This window comes from Lontra canadensis, unplaced genomic scaffold, assembly GCF_010015895.1.
Source record: "Lontra canadensis isolate GAN:19392208 unplaced genomic scaffold, GSC_riverotter_1.0 scaffold11, whole genome shotgun sequence".
Lineage (NCBI taxonomy): Eukaryota > Metazoa > Chordata > Mammalia > Carnivora > Mustelidae > Lontra > Lontra canadensis.
In genome coordinates, this window is record NW_022631005.1 from 1,389,930 (window position 1) to 1,408,910 (window position 18,981).

Sequence of the window (18,981 nt, forward strand, 5' to 3'; positions counted from 1 at the left end):
ACACACTCCCATTTGGCCACCATATTTTGTGAGCGTTGAGAAGCCTAAGCTTGGATTCAGGCTGCCTGGCATTATTATTATTATTTTGAAAGGAAAATAAGTAACTTCCTAGGCTAAAAAGAGGCTTCAGGTTGGCTCTCTGTGTGGCCCGGGTTAGCCCTAAACCCCTTCAGTCTCTCTTTGTTTTGTGGTGGGAGAGAGACTTCCCTGCACGACCCTCCCCCCTCCCAACTCTGGAAGAGTGCTGGGTTCTGGGCCAAGCTGGGACTGGCCAGTGGCTACTGGGACCAGACCCCTCTGGCCTCCAGTCTTGGACTCCTACTTTTCCTGTGCTGTTCAGCCCCACTGGGGCTCCAGCACCTGCCCCTCCTTCCTCTGGAGCCCCCTCCGCCCTGAGACGACAATAAACACTCCCCACTATAAAAAGTGGCGTGCGCTATTTTTTTTTTTTTTCACGCGAGGGCTTTCTCTGGTCTTTGCCTGGCCTTGAAGAGTGGGCCAAGACAGGAGTCCCAAAATAGCTGGGGAGGGGGGGCTTGCTCGCGACAGGAAATGAGCAGAATGCATAAAATCAGACATGTGTCCTTAATATATGGAAGGGCTCGCCTCAGACGCGTGGACATGTGTATTTATAAGTGTGCAGACAGAAGTTTAAATATTCAGACACATTTTATGATTGTCCTCTGCCCGTCTTCTGGTTAATGGCTCCTCCTGTGCCCACCAATACATCAATACCGTGGTGTGTATTGAATCACGGGCAGGGACGAGGAGGAAGCGAGTCCATAGCCGAGCCCGCTTGAGTACAGTACAGTAAATCGGGACCCTCGGCAGACGGCGCTTCCCGCCCGCCCGCCATGTTGGGGAGCCCTCCCTGCCCCCCGCGCCTGGCTGGGCGGCCGGGGCTCGCCGGCAGCCGGGGGAGGGCCTTTCATAACCCGGAGAATTTTCAAAGTGCGAGGAAGATGATAAGAATAGATTTCTACAAGTCCCGACCACGTGATTGGCGAAATAATTAATTCAGCACGTCCCTTAAGAAACACGGAGTCGTCATTAATCTGCCACGCAAAGGGCTCTCTCCGACTTGGAAAGTGCAGGGATCCCAAGAATATCACCCGCCGAGGGGGGCCGCGCGGCGCCCCCAAGCCCTCCACCCTCGGGCCCCCAGTGGCGGGCGCGGGAGCGCGGCCAGCAGGTAAATATTTTGGCGACTTTTATTTCTTCAGATTTAAATCCTTAATGAACTTAGCTGTCAGGGCCGCTGACAAATAGTTCCCTTTGCTTCCTGATTTGGAACCGCGCGCCGGCGAGAAGTTGTTAGTGGCTTGGATGGTGACCTTTGGTTCAGCAAAGCTTTGCACTTATGAAAAATTACTGAGAGCGGCCGAGTGTGTGTCTGAGAGCGCGCGAGAGGGTGTGTGTGAGCATGTGGGGGTGTGCGAGGGGCGAGGGGCGAGGGGGCGAGGGGCGAGGGTGTGCGCGAGCTGCTCCAAAACAACAGGAGTTGTTAAAAACCCGCCCGGCTGGGGGACGCGCCTGGCGCACGCGGGCCGAGGTTGCCCGGTCGCCTGTGTCTACCGGGAACAATGGTCGCTGTCACGGCATCTGCTGCCTATTCTTAAACCGGTGAGAAAAGGCCCCGGCCCTCTTTTCAAGCGAGGGTCGTAAATTTTTCTTTGCGTCATAATAGAAGGCTATAAAATCGAGTTGAAATTTTACCCCAGGCAGGTTTTAACCAACAGATAATGATTTCCGAGTTGCTTCTCCCACTCCCCTCCTTTCCCACCCAAGCTCTGCTGCTTCTGTCACCCCCGCAAAGAGTTTCCCCTCCGTCCCCTTTATTTTTGTATTTTTAATTTGGGCGAAGATCTAAAATAAAGGCACGGGTTAGAAGTACCCGCCGCTGGAGTAGGAGACCCCGGGGGCGAAAGGAAGCCTGGGGCAGGGATATGCGGGAGTTGCCAAGTCGTGGTGCAAAGGCTGTCTGTCCTGTCGCCTCCCATTTTAGCCTTTTTTCTCCCACCCTCCAAGGAGCCCTGAGGTCCCACTAGCCCCTGGGCTCCCACCCCACCCACTCCACCTCCAGCTTGCCCCAGGCTCTCGGTTGGGACAGCAGCGGACATTCTCCTCCAGCTCGCAGCTCAGGGCCGGTGCCGGGGAGGAGAGCCTCTTTATTCGCCTCCTTCGCTCCCGTTGGCTTTGAGGATGGTTTCCGCTAGCTGGAGTTGGCTGTGTTTGGTAGTTGTTTGGGGATTGTGTGTATGTTTTGATTTCTTTTTTGGTTTGTGTATATTTCCCCGTCAGGATAGAGACAAAGTTTCCTCCGCTATGAATTATACATTCAAACAATAATACATTAATTCAATTATTCAAAGATGACAAATGTTTATGTGCTTTGCAAGCGACTCCGACGCAGATTCCGGGTGCTTTCTCTGAGCTGCTTGCGTTTTTCTCAATGAGAATTTGCTCCCCTCCCTCCCCAACCCCACCCACCCCGACCCACCTCAACATACCCTGGTAGGCCCAGAGAGGAACCCACAAAAGCCTGCCCAGACCCGCTGGCAGCCGGGCAGCCAGCAGTCTCCCAAGTCCTGGGCTTGGCGGGCACCGGCCCGGGCTATTTTATCAGTGTGACAATTGCCCGGGTTGATGTGATAAATCATCGTAAGTAATTCCTGAAAGGGTGCGAGGCTGTTGGGGGCCGGGCGAGGACTGTAAATCTTTCCGGTTTATTGCTCTATGAACATATGCTCCGATTGAAGAAGGCTTAGATCCTTTCCTGGAGACAAATTCCCGCAAATCGGCCCCCCTCTTTGGCAGGAGATTAACACTTGCTGCGGGCCGTTGCTCGGCCCCTGGCGGGAGGCTGGGGAGCAGGAACCTCCGGGTGGGGGTGAGCTGGGGGCACCTACAGTCTGGCCTCCAGAGGCCTCCCGAGTGGGCCTCCAGCCAGCCCCAGCCAGGTGAACAAAAGGAGGAGCTCCCTGACAGGTCTAGGGGCTGGAGCCTGTGACCTGTCCTCGGGGACTTCTGTGCTTCTGAAGGGGGGATGAGGAGGACTTTACCCCCTTCTCCCCGGTTCTTCCGGGGCTGCCAAGCACATTCACGCTCGTTTTCGCCTGTTGGAGACTTTGCAAGCGGTGACAGGGCATCTGCTCCGTGCCCATTGCCACTGAGAAGCAGAACTGGCCATGACAAGGATACTTCAGGGATGGGGTGGAGACTCCCGCGTGGTGCGGGATTCCAGGGTGCAGGTCGGGCGGGAAAGGGCCATGGGGCTGCGAGGGGAGGGGGAAGCTCTTGGCAGGCTCGGACCTAGAGGCTGGTCGCTCACCCTGCCTGGGAGCTTAACTCTTTCTCACACGCAGAGTTGTGACGGTAAATTCTGCCCGACCACTTGGAGAGTGCTGGGAACAGGTCCCGATGTGCTCTTTCTAAACAGAAGCTCCCTTGACTCCCTGATCAGCCCGACCAGGACTGATACCGCAGGCTCCTCGCCTTCTGGGAGGCGCCGCAGGAAGCGGGAAGCCGTGGCCTGTCAGTCGTGGGGCCTGCGGATTCCGTGGGCCCGGCCCAGGTTGGGAGGCGCGCAGGTCTCGGCAAACAGCGGCTCTGCGCCTCGGGGGCTCCAGGCCGCGGGCGCCCGAGTGGAGTGCGCAAGGCGCGGAGAGGGGAAACCGCTACCGGTCTGGCCTGCTGCTAAGGCGCCTTTTCTGGCTCTCGGGAGTGGTGACTCCGCCGCCGCGTCTGCGAAAAGAGTCGAGGCCTCGAGCAGTGGTGAGGGTGGGGGGTGGGAGTGGGGGGTGGGGTTCCCCCGGGGTGTCTGGCCTGGTCTGGGAGCTGGAGTCACCCACCTTAGGGCCGGAGCCTCCGCTGTGCCACAACTAATTGTCTCGTCCCGGGAGGGGGAGAGCAGCGCGTCCGCCTAGGCAGAGGCTTGCCTGGGTGCGTGCGGATGCGAGGTACCGGGCTCGGCCGGCCGGGGAGCTAAGGGAACCCTGGGCCTCTGATGCTCCACAGCCGCCTCCGGAGACGGCTCTGAGAGGCAGCCTCTAAAATTTCCAGTCCGTGGGCCAGTCCGGTGGAAGGCCGGGCCAGGGTCAGAGGTCGTGGGGGGAGAGACTCCAGCGCCCCCATCCCACTGCCGGCGGCCAGGCTGGGGCTGGGTTGGTCCCGAGCGAGATGGGGACTTTCTTTCCGCTCCATGCCCACCCGTGTCTGCTCCGGGGGATGGGCCCAGATCCCGCGCTTCCTGCCCCTCCTCTAAGCCCCCAGGCCTGGCTGCGCTCCGGGGCTGGATGGCGTGAAAGTTTCAGCCTCAATCAGTACAATCTTCCCTCGGGGTCACGTGAACAAATATGCTCGCATTTGAAGGCAGCGTCTGTATTTCCCGACTATGAGGGGGTTTCCGGGGCTCTCTCCAAATCCAGAAAGGGCCACATTCCGAAAGCAAAACAAACCCCGAGCTCTGGGGGGTCTGGGAGGGCTGGGCAGGAACCCAGGAGAGGGTGGGGGCTCGGGTGGCCGCCGCTCTGGGCCTGGGAGCGGACAGGCGGGCGGGTGGACCGACGGGCGCGCAGCGCGGGCGAAGCCAGCTCGGGGACTACGAACTCGTTCCTCCTGCGTTTATTGGTAGTTGAACCTCAGCCTGGTTCCGTTCTACCGGGAATTCTGTGTGCTCGGGTATATGGCCGCGTCTACGAGCGCGCAAGACCAGGGTTGGGACAGTGTTGTCTGCAGACAAAGGGGGAAGGCTAGCTCTGCCCCCCACTGGCGCCCCCTCTGAGGCCGAGGACACCAGGTTTATGATAAATTGGGATCCAGGTAAGCAATTGCATGACAAAATGGAAATCTTCGGGCACCGGGCTGCTTGCTGCCCTGAATGGGATACTAAATATGATTTATTTTGTGTAATCTGTGATCTTGATTATTGCCAATTGGTGAGGCAGTCCGCGTAGACCTAGATACACTTCTACATATACATCGAGGACGGTGATTAATCGTAAGGAGATGCGCTTTGTGGGGGTGCTCCCCGCCTACCCAAAGGTTAGGAGGACACACTACCTTGCCAGGCTTGGGGGTGGCTGATGGTAGGGTTGGAGAGGGAGGAGGTGGCAGTTTGAGGAGAGGTGGGCGAAGGGGTCGGGGGCTGGAGGAAGTATTTTGGGGGTAAATGTGCAGTTACGAGAATGGGCTGGAAAATGAAATGAATAAAAAGAAACTTTTTTACACTGTCACTGCCAAAGTAAGATGGAGCGTCATATTAATTCCGTGTCTTGGGCTGCCTGGCTGGGCACAGGCAGGTTGATTTATATGTATTTAAAATAAACTCTGTGACCAGCCAGCTCCCTGCATTGTTCTGGGAGCTAGCTCCACATACGCACGCCTTTATCTCTTGCTGCTGGCTTAATATTTTTTTCCTTTAGAGGTTAAAGTGCTACTCAGGCTTTCTCCCCCAAATTTAAGAGAACCCCCAAACTATTCAGAAGAGTTTGAGAGGCTCCTCCACATGCCCCCTCACTAATCTAGGTTTTGACTTCCGTAGTGTCAGAGAAAAGATTCAGGGCTCCTGAGTTCTTCTCCCCGAAGAACCTACGATGAAAGCTAAATCATATTTTGGCTTCTAAATTCCTCGCATCCTTTTGTTTACTGGATCCTGTGGCTCCTGGCTGGAGGAGGACAGGACAATTCATCCTGGGGTTTTTCCCGGGTCCAAAGCCCAAGTTAGCAGCTCCATGAGTCCAAGTGAGCAGCTCCGGGCTCAGGAGAATGCCACACAGCCGGGCCAGACTGGGCCTCTGTAGGGAAGGGTCCCAAAAAGCAAGGATTAGACCTTTAGCCTAAGTGGGGACAGGCTCCAGCTAGAGAGGGACTGACTTCCAAGGGCATCGCCATCAAAGGAGAGGAGGAAAGTTGTTTTGTCAATCGCCTGCTCTTGGCTCCATCAGAACTTAAAGTCGCTGGACATTTTTCTTCGCCTGCTGCCTTGGAGCGGCATGCCTGCCAACTTAGTCAGCTGAATCCAATTACTGCGAGCAGCATTTCATTTGGCCCCATGGAGCACTCACTTATAACTTCCCCGAAAATTTCAATAATCCGCACCAAGGCTCCCTATCCTAAAGACTTTTCCGGGGGGATGCTGGTGGGGGGTGGGGTATAGGGCCGGGTCTGCCTCAGACCAGCTCTTCGCTGACAGCTCACAGATAGGGCTACCTCCTGCTCCCCCAGTTTCTGGCTTTGGAAAGGGTACTTGAGCTGGTGGACCAGAGCCAGCCGGGTTCAGCCTGTGATTCTGGGCAAGCAGGAGGCTGATGTTGGGCCTGGGCTGGACGGTGGGTGGGCTGAGCAGGGAAAGCGTGAGAAAGCAGCGGGGACTCAGGGTGGCCCAACTTTGTCCCCCTTGGGGTCCTTTTTCTTTTTCCCTTCCCAAGCCTCCTGCACCAGAGCACAGGGTGCACGGGGCATCCCAGAGCACCCAGGAGCACACTTACCCTGTTCCTCCATGGCTGGGAAAAGAAAAGCTATAGGCAGCACGGGGCTGGCTCTGGTGGCCTCCCAATTTAGCTCTCTTCTGAGGGGAAGATCCTACTTTCAAAGAACCCTCTTTTTGAAATAAAATAAAATAAAATAAAATAAAACAGTCAAGTGGCAAAAGTTGATGTCTGTTCCCATGAATGTATCATATAAAGTGGCTTCGGGGCCCACCAGTCAGGTTCTAGGACCTGGGTAAAGTGTGCCCCTGCTGCACAGCCCTCCGGGCCGCCCCCTGGGCCTGAGGCTGGCTTGGAAGCTCAAGCCCCTGCGCAGTATTAGGAGCCCTACCGGGCCGGGATCTCTCTGAGGCGCTTCCGTTGGGTGTTCATTAAGGGGTGAGTTATTGCCGTGTGAGCCAAAGGTCACTTCAAAGGCTTATGGCTTCGTGCTCTGGTCTTTAGAAGGGACTGGATCGCTTTGTGTGGGGCTTTCTCCTGCGTGGTTTAGTGTTTGCAAACTACTGAGTCGACAAATTGCACAGGGCAGACGCAAGAGGGGGGATTGTGTCTCTCCTTTGGCCTGACCTGAACGGGCACCCGTTAGGCACCCACAGTGGTGGGCAGCTTGGGTCTGCTTCTGGGTGAAGGTGGAAGGGATGTTTGTTTCTTGGATGGTTTGCAGCCTAATCCCTACCCGGGAGTGGGTGAGCAGCCCAGGCCAGAAATATAGTGGGTACCTACTGTAATAAAATAAATTCAGGGGAACCATTCAAGATACAATGTACAAACCAGGAAATAGCGCCCAGCTCCCTTTCCACTGGGGCTGAGTAGGACAGCCATTGACTGGGACCTACCCAGGCCCATCCACATATTCCTCCTCTTCTTTCTGGGGCCCTATTCTGTAGCCTTCCTCCCGCCCTAATTCTGCAAGTTCTCTTTCACTCCTAGGAGGGTGGGCTTGGCCTGGGGGATTAGGGCACCTGGCGTGCTTAGAGCCTGGTTGAAGCAGGAGGAGAGAACTAATTCCTCTTGTGCCTTTGACTCACTTATCCCATCCCCTGCCTGAGGGTCTGGCATTTTCCTCAGGTCAGAGCTCTTCCTTCCCTCACCCCGCCAAAGACTTTGTGTTAAAGTCCACTCACTCTCTAGAAGCCAACCAAGTCTCCTTTCTGCCTGGGAGAAGGCGCCTGGAATGACTGCGGGCAACATATACAATAGTCACATTGATTAAGACACCCTTAAAAGGGGTAAAGCCTCTCAACATGTTTGGGTAAGAAAGAAGCAACTGCCACTGAGAGTTTTCCATTTTGTTCCAGATCTGCCTCAACAGAATATCAAAAGGAACCTGAAGAACCTAAAAAGAGTTACTGACAAAATTTGAGAACACACACACACACACACACACACACACACACACACAATTGTGGTGAGTAGTGTGATTTAAAAAAATAATAATTTCCACTACATTTCCATCTGTCCTACAACTCAAAGTAGCCATCTCAGGATTCATACATCAAGACATAAAACAAAGGGCGGCTTTGAAGTGGATCACCTCAGTGTGAACTGCAGCCCGTTACATGATAACCGATCATCGGCCTTCAAATTTATGGTCCTTTAATGGGGTGAACCCAGTGCTTTAAATGCAGGGTGTATTACGTATTGAGTTATCTGGGCTAAATAAGAATGATTTAGAAGGCGCGCTCAGGGCTTCCCATAGGGCAGAAGAGGCTCAGGCTGAGAGCCGGGAAGACCTCGGGCAGAAAGCTATCCCAGCTCTGCAGCAAATATATCCTCACGGAGCAACCCTGAAAAGGGGTGGTTTCGGAATCCCGAAGTAGCAAAGCCAACAGGGAGCAAGAATCGTTGCCATGTTCCAGCGAATTAACGGGGATGCCCAACAAGAGTCTGGTCCGCCAAAAAGAGATCTGTGGGCTTCCGAGGCCCTGGTTTAGGAAGAAACAGGGAAAGGAGCCAAGGCCAACTGGAACCTTAGAAACATTTGAGACAACAGAAACAACCGGCAAACCATCGCCTCCCCCTTCTCTTTCAACTTGCCCTGACTCTACCAGTCCGTAATTTACTACGACCACCGATCAAGTCCCAGCCCGGCGACTGCCGCCCCTTCCCTCCCCAAGCCCTTCGGTGTGTTCACGGCCCCGGCGGGCGAGCGAGCGCCGGGCGGGCCTCCTCGCATCCAGCGAGCCTCCCGGCGTCCCCAGGCAGCGGCGGGCAGCAGGTCTTCCGCCCCCGGCGAGGCAGCGCGCGTCCAGTCCCGCGTCCGGCCGCCCGGCAGAGCTGCTCCGAGAGGAGGGCAATGGCCACTTTATATAGTCCCTCTGCTCGCGGGGCGCGGGGCCCGCCAAAGTGCGGAGTAGGGAATTCTTTTGCTGCTCTTCCTCCTACGCGGAGCCTGTTTTCCACTTCTGAAAAGTGCCGGGCCTTGGGAAGTGTTTTTCTTTTCATTCCTTACTGAAGCGTTTACTGCCGCCTTGCTTGCAGTCATAAATTTTGTTACAAACCACAATGACAGGTGCATTGATATGCACCGTGAGAGCTCCAGCTGCTTAATAACCCCGTCCCCTGGCCGCTGTGAGCGCCTTTTATTTATTCGGTATCATATTAGGTATTGATCCTGGGCAGAATTAAGTGCAGTGAGGAAGTATCAGGGTTCGGCGGCTTCAGACGCTCGGCGGGTGCGGCGGGCCAGCGCGGCCCAGGCGGCCGGGGGTGGTCGCTTTGAGGCCGCCTTCCTTCTGGCTGGGGACCCTTCGGCCCTTCACTCCCAGCCTGCGGTTGGGCCCCTGAGCTGAGTTGAGCAACCTCCCGGGACCGCGAGAAAGGTCGAGCCAGATCCCGTTTAGTGCCCCTACCCTAGAAGGGGCCAGGGGTTGTGTCGTGGGGTTCTGGGGAGGCTGCCCGGGCCGGAGCCCCGGGGGTGGAGGGGAGGAGGAATGAGAGAAAAGGGCAGCGAGGACTTCGCAGACCACCCCTCCCCCTACAGGGGCTAGACCCAAGGCATTTGGGTCCCGGAGCAAAAATGAGCAGAGGTACCAAAGGGCGGAAAAAAAAGAAAGCCTTTAAAAAAAAGGGGGGGGGTGATCGAAAAGATGAGCCACTGAACAGTTGACCATTGTCCAAGTGATTTATGACCCATTCCTGCTTTTTAGGTTCAAGCAGAGTTCACAAGGAGTAGGGATTTCTGGAAAGAAATAAGCCTTTTTTTTTTTTTTAAACCAATTTTGTAACAATATTCTCGGGTTCTGTTTTAGGACAGTTGGTTTCTTTGGCACATTATAATATGGATGTGGGGGAAGGCTGCAAAGCCCTTCCTGGTGAGGAGAGGGCTGCTCCCCTCGCTTCTGGGGCAATAGACATTGGGGTGTCATCGAATAGGCCTTGAAATTCCTTAAGACAATGAAAACAGATGCAGGAGAACAGGCACTGAGGTTATTCATGAAGCTGCCAAGTATTTACACTTTTGAGGCCCAGTACACAGAGCTTCTTCAGGAATATGCCATAGGAACAAATATATATGTAAAGCCATCTGTTTTCAAAGACCTGGTCAGTAGCCAAAGAAGCTACTTTAATGTGATTTGTCCACCTATTGAGATAAACTTGGTCAACCTGGGAGGAAGAGTGGGGGGGGGGTGCATGTATTTTGCTTCCACAGTTGTAAATGAAATGACAGAAGCAGCAGTGAGTTCTGGTGGTCTGAGTGTCAGATGTGACCATTTTGACATCCGGAGAGCCCACGGATTAAGACTGGAACCGGGATCCAAGAAAAGTCCAGAAACAAAGCTGGAATACCCGGTTCTTTGGCTTGGGGGCAAACACATCAATACTAGTCACACGATGAGGATGTAACTTTCCATTTGATATTCAGTAACTTTAATAGTCAGAGGATGATCAAGAAAATGAATGAAAGAAAGATTAAGACCAGCTTTGCTAAGTAGATATCTTAACTGAATACATTTAAGAACAATAAAAGAAATAATTCCTAAAACACATCCTAGTATTCTGTTATCCCATTGAAAAGGGCCTGTGTCTTTACAAGATAAATGCCAGATTCCCTTATATTTTAAAACAAAAAGGGCAACAGTACTACCAAACAAAGGCTAATATGAAGAATTTTAAAAATTGGGCTCTTCGGTGAAAGTGGAGGAGAAGTGAGTGAATGGAGGCGTGGTTTTGATCCCAGTGGTCAAATCCATTAGGCCACATAAGTTGTCTAGACAACGTGGTCCATCATGATGACCATGATGGAAGCCTGGGGAGTTTTGAGGAAGGAAAGGTGCCTGAAGACCAGGGAGCTGACCTATGAGTTTTCTTTATCAAGCAGACAAAAGTGGTTGAATGGTATTAGTTATACTTTAACTCCTTAGGAGTCTGGAGAAGGGGGTGGAGTGGGTGAGAAGGGAAACCCCCATTAAGAATCAGAGGACACAAAAGGGATAGAATTTTTCTTAGTTTTTTTTCTTCTTCTTCTAATTCTGGGTCCATTCATCATGGCATGGGAAGTTCTCTCATTGGTTGTGGAGTGGGTGGAGTTGGGCTGCCGTGGAGGATCCAGAGCAGAGGTCAATAATAATTTATATTTACACAATAGATGCAAGATAAAAATGATATAGTTATATTATAAAGCATCCTATGTTCTCTCATGCTCCAAGCATTTCAAATTCTAAACCTCTTCACCCTTTCCAGTATCCATTTAAAAGTAGTAGAGGACAAAGTAAAGACTAGAAAAATGTAGATGAAAGAGAAGAAACATTTTCTAACCTCAAAATAAGTTTGGGAGTCTAAGTGTTCTTGGTTTTTATCTCCTAGTCCATTTCACAGGGCTGACCCACAGAGTTCACTGGACGGATTCTCACCCTGTCACCAGAAAGTGTACTATCTGGGTCTTCATGAAAGATGCTGTGATTTTGAAATCAGGTGGGGGAGATACTTTTTCTTCTTCTTCTTCTTCCCCCTCCTCCTCTTCTTCTTCCTTTTTTTTTTCTTTTCTCTTTCTTTCTTTCTTCCTTCCTTTCTTTCTTTTTTTTTTTTTTGAGAGTTCTGGCTGTTCTGAGTGTGTTATAGAGCTTTCTTTTTTCATCAACACCCTCGGGTGTCCAAATGATTGACTGATTGACCCATACATTCACTTATTCAACAAGCATTTACTGCACTTAATACAGACAGGGCACTGGGCTGGGTGTTAGGAATATATAGATGAATAAGACACAGTCCTTGCCTGCAAGGAGCTCGAAGTCCAGCGGGAGACTCAGCCATTAAAATGTATGAGGCCATAAGTGCTTTTCTATGCCATTTCAAAAGCTAAATTGACGATCTTGAAGAAAGAAAATAGTTTCTGGATGGGGAGGAAGCCCCGTCTCTTGGATAGAATTGAGCTCAAGAGAAGGAAAGGTCTTTCCTTATGTTTATGAGAAATTCCTTCTGACTTTTGCAAAGTTCAAATAAGCTGAACTTCATAAAATCTCAGATCCTCCCCCTAGGAAGTGGGTAGGCAGAGGAGAGCACAGGCTAGCTGGTCCTTCTATATTGACTATCTTGTCAGTTACACTCCCTCTGGGGCCTTTCACTTTTCTTCTTCACAGGTCACCTGGAGCCTGGGGCTACCCCAGCCCTCTCAGGGTTCGGCAGACCTCTGAAGTGAAAGAGACAGTGGTGGTCAATGTTATTTGAGCTGGGTCAGCAGGCCCTGGAACTTCCTGAGTGCACGATGCAGAAGGCTGCTTACTATGAAAACCCAGGACTCTTCGGAGGCTATGGCTACAGCAAGGACACCTATGGCTATGGCACCCCCCATCAGCCTTACCCACCCCCTGCTGCTGCCAGCTCCCTGGACACTGATTACCCAGGCTCAGCCTGTTCCATCCAGAGTTCCGCACCTCTGAGAGCCCCAGCCCACAAAGGAACTGAACTCAATGGCAGCTGTATGAGGCCTGGCACTGGGAACAGCCAGGGTGGGGGTGGTGGTAGCCAGCCTCCTGGCCTGAACTCAGAGCAACAACCACCACAACCCCCTCCTCCACCACCAACCCTGCCCCCATCCTCGCCCACCAATCCTGGAGGAGGAGTGCCTGCCAAGAAGGCCAAGGGTGGGCCCAATGCTTCTGGCTCCTCAGCCACCATCAGCAAGCAGATCTTCCCCTGGATGAAAGAGTCCCGACAGAACTCCAAGCAGAAGAACAGCTGTGCCACTGCAGGTAGCTCTCTGAAGGGGCTCCTCCTAGGCTAAGTCCCCCAGAATGACCCCAAGAAGCTAGCTCACCTAGGAAGCAAGAGACTTGGGGCTGCAAGTGCAGCTTTGGAGGCCATAGGTCTACACTTGTACTCATGCAGAAATGGCCTTTCTTCTTAGTGTCCCCGATTGGAGCCATGCCCTTACAGGGACAGGGCACTCCATTCCAGGCTGCTGGTGCCATTGCTGGACAACTCCCACAGTTATGACTAGGTGGCCTTTTTCTTATATTGACCTTCTATCTGCTTTCTTGGGCTGCTGGTCATGACTTAGCTTCTTCTTCCGTCTGACGGCTCCTCAAAACTTGAAGTCAGGTATTATGATTCTCCAAGCATGGGTTCTTATGTAGCCTATATCACAGGAATCCCACTCCCTTTAATTAACAAAAACTAAAGTCTGTGGAGTGCTAGTCTGGTTCCATGTTAACAACCAGGCTAAATGCTTTATAAGCATTATCTAATTTAATTTTCAAAAAAACCCTTTTGAGGTAGGTATATGATAACAGCTACATTTTACAGATAAGGAAACTGTGAGTTGCCCAAGATCTCAAAGCCACAGAATGGCACACTTGAATCCAACCAGCGCCTCCAAGACCTAGCCATGATCTCTAGTTGGTCTACCCCAGCCCAGTTCTCCCCATCCCAGCAAATCCATAACGGGAAGGGGCATATCCCAGGGGAAAAGGAAGTGCTCTGAAATGGGAGCAGCCTTGAGGTTCTCTTCCTGAAAAGGGAGATCCTAGAGTTGAGATCTTCTGTGGATCCATTCAGGATATGTGGAAGAAGATGGGCAGGCCCAGGAGCTCTAAGGCCTGCTCCCTCTTTTCACTCAGCCTTGCTTGGCTCCTAAAATTTTCTGGCCTTGTGTCCTTTGATGCAGTTTATCTTCAGGTAGATGAATTTGGTTCCAGGTCTAGGGCTAGTTTGAGGTCTCGGATGTAGCTAGCTTGCTATCAAGTCTCTGGTTAGCCAGGATCTCTCTGGGGCTGCAGCTCCTAGGGGGAAAGTGCCTTCTAGCTTGTAAGCTTCTTCCGCCCCTCCTTCCCAGCTACAAGCCAGGCCCCTCCTTCCCAGGAGAAGTCCATTTGTACAACCAGGGAGGGAGGGACAAGCTGCTGAGGGAGGAGGGTAATGGAAACCCAGGTTGAGACTGCTGTCCTAGCCCTGAAATACTCAAAATGCACCCAGGCTGGCCTTGGAGCCCTGGAAACTGTGGGGCGGTATTTTTATGGTTTATTAGTTCCCTGAGTTGGGGTGCAGAGCCCTTCAGTGCAGCTGAGCTGGAGCCCATATCTCCACCCTCATTCTGTGCTTCCTGGAGTGCTTTGCCCAGGAGCCAGTCCCAGAGCAAGGGGGCGGAGGAGGGTGCCTTCCTCCCTAACCCCCCAGCAGAGGCTGGGAAGAGTGTTCAAAGAAGTCTGGCCCTTCTTTAATGGGGGCTGGGAATGGGGGCTAGGCCTTACCAGCTGCTACTAGTCTCTCATTAAACTCCTCCACAGCCTTAGCCTTAGGGACAGGATGATGGACTAGGCTGGAGGGGAGGAGGTGGCAGAGTGAATCGGACCTCAGAAGGCAGATTGGAGGGGGGGGGGGTTCAGGTGCAACTCATAGGTAGGACAGGGGCGTGTGAGGTCCCGCTAGGAGTCTCACCTCTCAGACGACCCCCTCCCCCACTCCAGCCAGCCAGCATTAAGGTTGGGGGAGGGATAGAAGAAGAAAAGGGAGCCAGGGAAGCACCCTGCTCCGGCCCTGGGTGCCCCCCCCCTCCCGCTCAGCATCTCCTCTATCTCCCTTCCTGCCCAGGAGAGAGCTGCGAGGATAAGAGCCCGCCGGGCCCGGCGTCCAAGCGGGTGCGCACGGCATACACCAGTGCACAGCTGGTGGAGCTGGAGAAGGAATTCCACTTCAACCGCTACTTGTGCCGGCCGCGCCGCGTGGAGATGGCCAACCTGCTGAACCTCACGGAGCGCCAGATCAAGATCTGGTTCCAGAACCGGCGCATGAAGTACAAGAAGGACCAGAAGGCCAAGGGCATCCTGCATTCGCCGGCAGGTCAGTCCCCGGAGCGCAGCCCGCCGCTGGGCAGCGCCGCCGGCCACGTGGCCTACTCCGGCCAGCTCCCGCCCGTGCCCGGCCTGGCCTACGACGCGCCCTCGCCGCCCGCCTTCGCCAAATCTCAGCCCAACATGTACGGCCTGGCCGCCTACACGGCGCCGCTCAGCAGCTGCCTGCCACAGCAGAAGCGCTACGCGGCGCCCGAGTTCGAGCCCCACCCCATGGCCAGCAACGGCGGCGGCTTCGCCAGCGCCAACCTGCAGGGCAGCCCGGTGTACGTGGGTGGCAACTTCGTCGACTCCATGGCGCCCGCGTCCGGGCCCGTCTTCAACCTGGGCCACCTCTCGCACCCGTCTTCGGCCAGCGTGGACTACAGCTGCGCCGCGCAGATTCCCGGCAACCATCACCATGGACCGTGCGACCCTCATCCCACCTACACAGATCTCTCGGCCCACCACTCGTCTCAGGGACGCCTGCCCGAGGCCCCCAAACTGACGCATCTGTAGCGGCGGCCGCCGGCCAGAACTCGCGGCGCGATTACCTCTTTTGCTTTGGTGGCGGGGGTGGCGGGCGGGGCCCGCGGGGCAGCTCGGTGACCCCCTCCCTCGCCCTGGCCCGGTCGCCGCCTCCCGGGTCTCGGGCCAACAGCGGCCGAGACGCAGGCGACTGGGCCTCCCCTCCAGGCGCGCCCTCCTTTGGGTGACTCGCCATAAATCAGCCGCACGGATTCTCCACTGTAACCCTGACAGTGCCATATACTGCGGACCGAGGGACTCTAATCTGGTAATGGTGTCCCGAAGGTAAGTCTGAGATCCATCGGCGGCGCGCTCTGCAGAGGGACCAGCGCCCGGACAGCCCCGGGCCTGGCCCGAGTCTAGCTTAGTCGCGGAGACCTTAATTTATATGCTCCTTCCCGTCCCGTAAGGATTGCAACGGACTCAACGATCTGTATTTATTATTTGAAGCGAGTCATTTCGTTTCCCTGATTATTTATCCTCGTCTTAATGTATTTATGTGTATATTTGTAGAATTCTCCAGCCAAGCTTAGGAACGCGCTCCCAGGCTGCGGGGGCCACGTTTCACCTCTTTAGTCCCCTTGGTCTGAACTAGTTGAGAGAGTAGTTTTTGAACAGTTGTAACCGTGGCTGGTGTTTGTAGTTGATGTAAAGGATTAAGACCGCAAATTGTCCTTCATGGGTAGAGTCAGGCGGCCCCGCGGCGTGGCACCGCACCAGTTACTCATTTCTGAACAGCCGCAGCCCTCACCACTCGACACAGTTTATTGATTTCAAATTGTCTGGTACTATTTGAACAAATATTTAGAATAAAAAAATTTCTCAGTCCGAAGTGTATCTGTGTTAATCACGCACACTTGGAAGTAGATTACTCTGCCTTTTATCTTTCGCACAATCCCAGTAGAAGGCCCCCCAATAGGCTGACTCTTTGAGATATATATATATATATATTTTTTTTTTTCCATTTATTTGGAATCTGGTACACGAGCTGGTTCTGGGGATACTTGATTACACTGCAGCATTGACCTGAGGGTTGGGGGGGGGGTGGGAATCTGAGGATGCAAGCCTAGAAACGTCCTGGATGGGGTAATTTGGGTAGGGCTTTGTGCTCTGCCTGCTGTGCTGTTTCCATCACCCTCTTTTTAGACACAAATCGACTTTTTTTATATTGCATTTACATTGGGGAGGCCAGCGCTCACTTTTCTGCGCTAATAACAAAATAAACTTTAAAAGAAAACTGACAATCAAAGAAAAGACACAAGTGAAGTTGTAGGAAGATCTGAGCTATGAAAAAGCTAAGGTGCACAAAAAGAAACGGGCATTTGGAGACACGCACCTAAGCTTTTTCTCTAGGAAATGCTGTCAGGACTTTTTCCTTTTTAATGGTTGGTGGTTCATTTCTAAAGTAAACAAACGTTGCCCCATGATGTAAAGTAATAAAAGTTTCATTAATGGAACATAACAAGTATAAACACCTTGTTTATTCCTGTTTCTTTGTACAAAACGGGCAAAAATGTCATCAAGGGTTTATATCCATTTTGTAAATATTAGCATGGCTTTAGCCAGGGGCGGACAACGTCCACCCACTTCTCTATAAGGAGACACTTGGAAAGCGCCTTCAGATAAGGTTTGATTCTTTTGTATTTCAGCAACGTCGGCCCACGCATCTCTATTTGGTTTGACAAATAATGCAACTCCTACTACATCCCCCGGTGACACGAGGTGAAATTCCCATTGTGTGCAAATAATTTAACTTCTAATCTTCTGGTGGAACAACAATCGTTTCTATCTGGATGTTTGTGTTTCGCTAAATGATGGCTCAAATAATATTTAGTTTCCTTGTTCCTTTGTGCTGTTTTTAAAATGGCATGTTAGATTGGGGGTGGGAGGGGACTATTCTTTTGCTCAATTTCACTTTATCTGAGCAGGTTTAGAGTATCCATGTTGTAGAAGTGTATCAACAGAATAAATGACTTCAAATGAAGGGATATTTTACCCACTTTCAAGGCTTAAAATTGTTTTCTATGAGATTTGCTTCCATAGGCAGAATTTCTAATTGTCTTGTAAGAAATTATTTTTTAAGCTATTAGGGAAGTCAAAGAAGAGCTTGCTGCCTTGCAGGGATTACAACAACCTTTCTTAACTGGCTAAATATTAAATAGATGAATTATCAGGCTGTTTAGATTCAGCCCGGTTTTCCCTCATCTCCTCTTCCTACCATAAATAATAATAAAAATACATAATGCATTATGGCTCCAGGCGTTTTCCAGCGCGGTGTGTTACCGCAGGAGTATCTGCTGAGTCTGCGGGTGTCTGCGAAGGCCCCAAGTGTCATCTGCGGCTTAGGGTTTCATGGATTAGACTTTAAACGGTGTCCGGGCCGGCTGACATCAGCTTCCTCTCACACCGAGGCTCTAAAGAAGTGCGGGGTTGGGGGCGCGGAGGAGCCCCTCTCTCGTGGGGTGGGGGAGTTCGCTTTGGACAAATCGGCTTTCTCACACCTTTGGAGAAAGGTTCCCCGAGGCTTCTGAGAATAGCTCGGATTCTTTCGTGCCATTGGCCTGAGTGTCATGTGATGGGCACGCTAGGTCGCTCCCGGGGGCGGGGGAGGGGCCGCTGTGGTGAGTCTGGGTTGGCGCTTCCCGCGCGGCCGACAGCCAGGGCGAGAGGGGGGGTCTGCGGCACAGCCATTTAAAACTTCATAAATTATAAACAAGCCGCCTTGGCCTTCGCCATAAATTCTGCTCCTTTTGAGCCTGCAATTAGTGTTAGGAAGCACTGGAGTCTAAACACAACCAAACGCCCTCTGAAGGGCCCAACTGCCCAAGGTTGCAAACCTTTATTTATTTCCCAGTCCCACCCCCTCCGCACCCCGAGGTCTGCACACATCGCCTCCTCCCCCGCCGGCGGTACTCTCAGTTGGGTTCCCGCTCGGCGAGGGAAGGTCACAATAGCAGCTCTATCCGCGGAGGCACCCGCCTCCTCCCTCCCCGATCTCCGAGTAGCAGAGAAAGGAGAGAGTGGGGGAGGGGAGCCCGGACTGGGCAATGGCGCCCTGAGCCCAGGCCTCTCCATCCCCAGGGAAGTGGGGGAGTGTGTGACTTGCAGCGGGAAGGGGCAAGTTGGCAGGAGAAGGAAACCTCCAGCCTAGCCCGTGACTTGGGCCCGAGACAGGCTCATCGGGGGCAATAGTGAACGCACCAAGGCCTCGAGGCTGCTGGCCCCTCACTGTCCGGCTCGGGGTTGCGGGCGCTCGCAGCAGCCAGGGCTTCCGGGAACCCTGCGCCTTTGTGTGCGAGGCTTCCCCAGGGGCTCCGCGTCGGGTAAGGCCTCACAATGGCACCGCTGGGCCTGCGCCTGGCTCTGAGGAAGGGCTGGGCCGGCTTTGAGCCTTGGTCTCTGGGAGTTGTACCTCGTTTGCTGCTCCAGGAGAGGAAGTGGCTCTTTGGCTCAGGCCTTGATCAGCTCTTTTTTATTTTTTTCCTACAGAGACCCCTGAAGGGTGAAGTGGGGGGAGGGGAGGGGTCAGGGAGGTTGTGGGGGATCCCCCTGAGGCTTGAAGAAAGGGCTCAGAGTCAACAACCCAGGCCCATGGATGGGGGTAGCAGCCGTTTGGGAGCCCCCGGTTGTTCTGTCCAGGCAATCAAACGTGAATTAAAGCAGGGTGGAGAGGAGGCTACCCAGAGGGCCCACTGCTG

At 53.2% G+C, this 18,981-nt stretch overlaps 1 protein-coding gene across 2 annotated transcripts; it reads left to right on the forward strand.

Moving 5' to 3' along the window:
* The first annotated feature begins 1,075 nt into the window (after window positions 1–1,075).
* Window positions 1,076–16,190, forward strand: HOXD3 (homeobox D3). 2 transcript variants are annotated; one of them, XM_032855958.1, is made up of 4 exons: window positions 1,076–1,192; window positions 11,295–11,402; window positions 12,068–12,679; window positions 14,517–16,190. In XM_032855958.1, exons 3-4 carry the CDS (start codon window positions 12,145–12,147, stop codon window positions 15,272–15,274), a joined length of 1,293 nt encoding a protein of 430 aa, XP_032711849.1. In that variant the 5' UTR covers window positions 1,076–1,192; window positions 11,295–11,402; window positions 12,068–12,144; the 3' UTR covers window positions 15,275–16,190. The 2 variants fall into 2 exon arrangements, with proteins under 2 accessions (XP_032711849.1, XP_032711848.1); XM_032855957.1 differs by lacking the exon at window positions 1,076–1,192 and adding an exon at window positions 4,556–4,821.
* The last annotated feature ends 2,791 nt before the right edge of the window (window positions 16,191–18,981 follow it).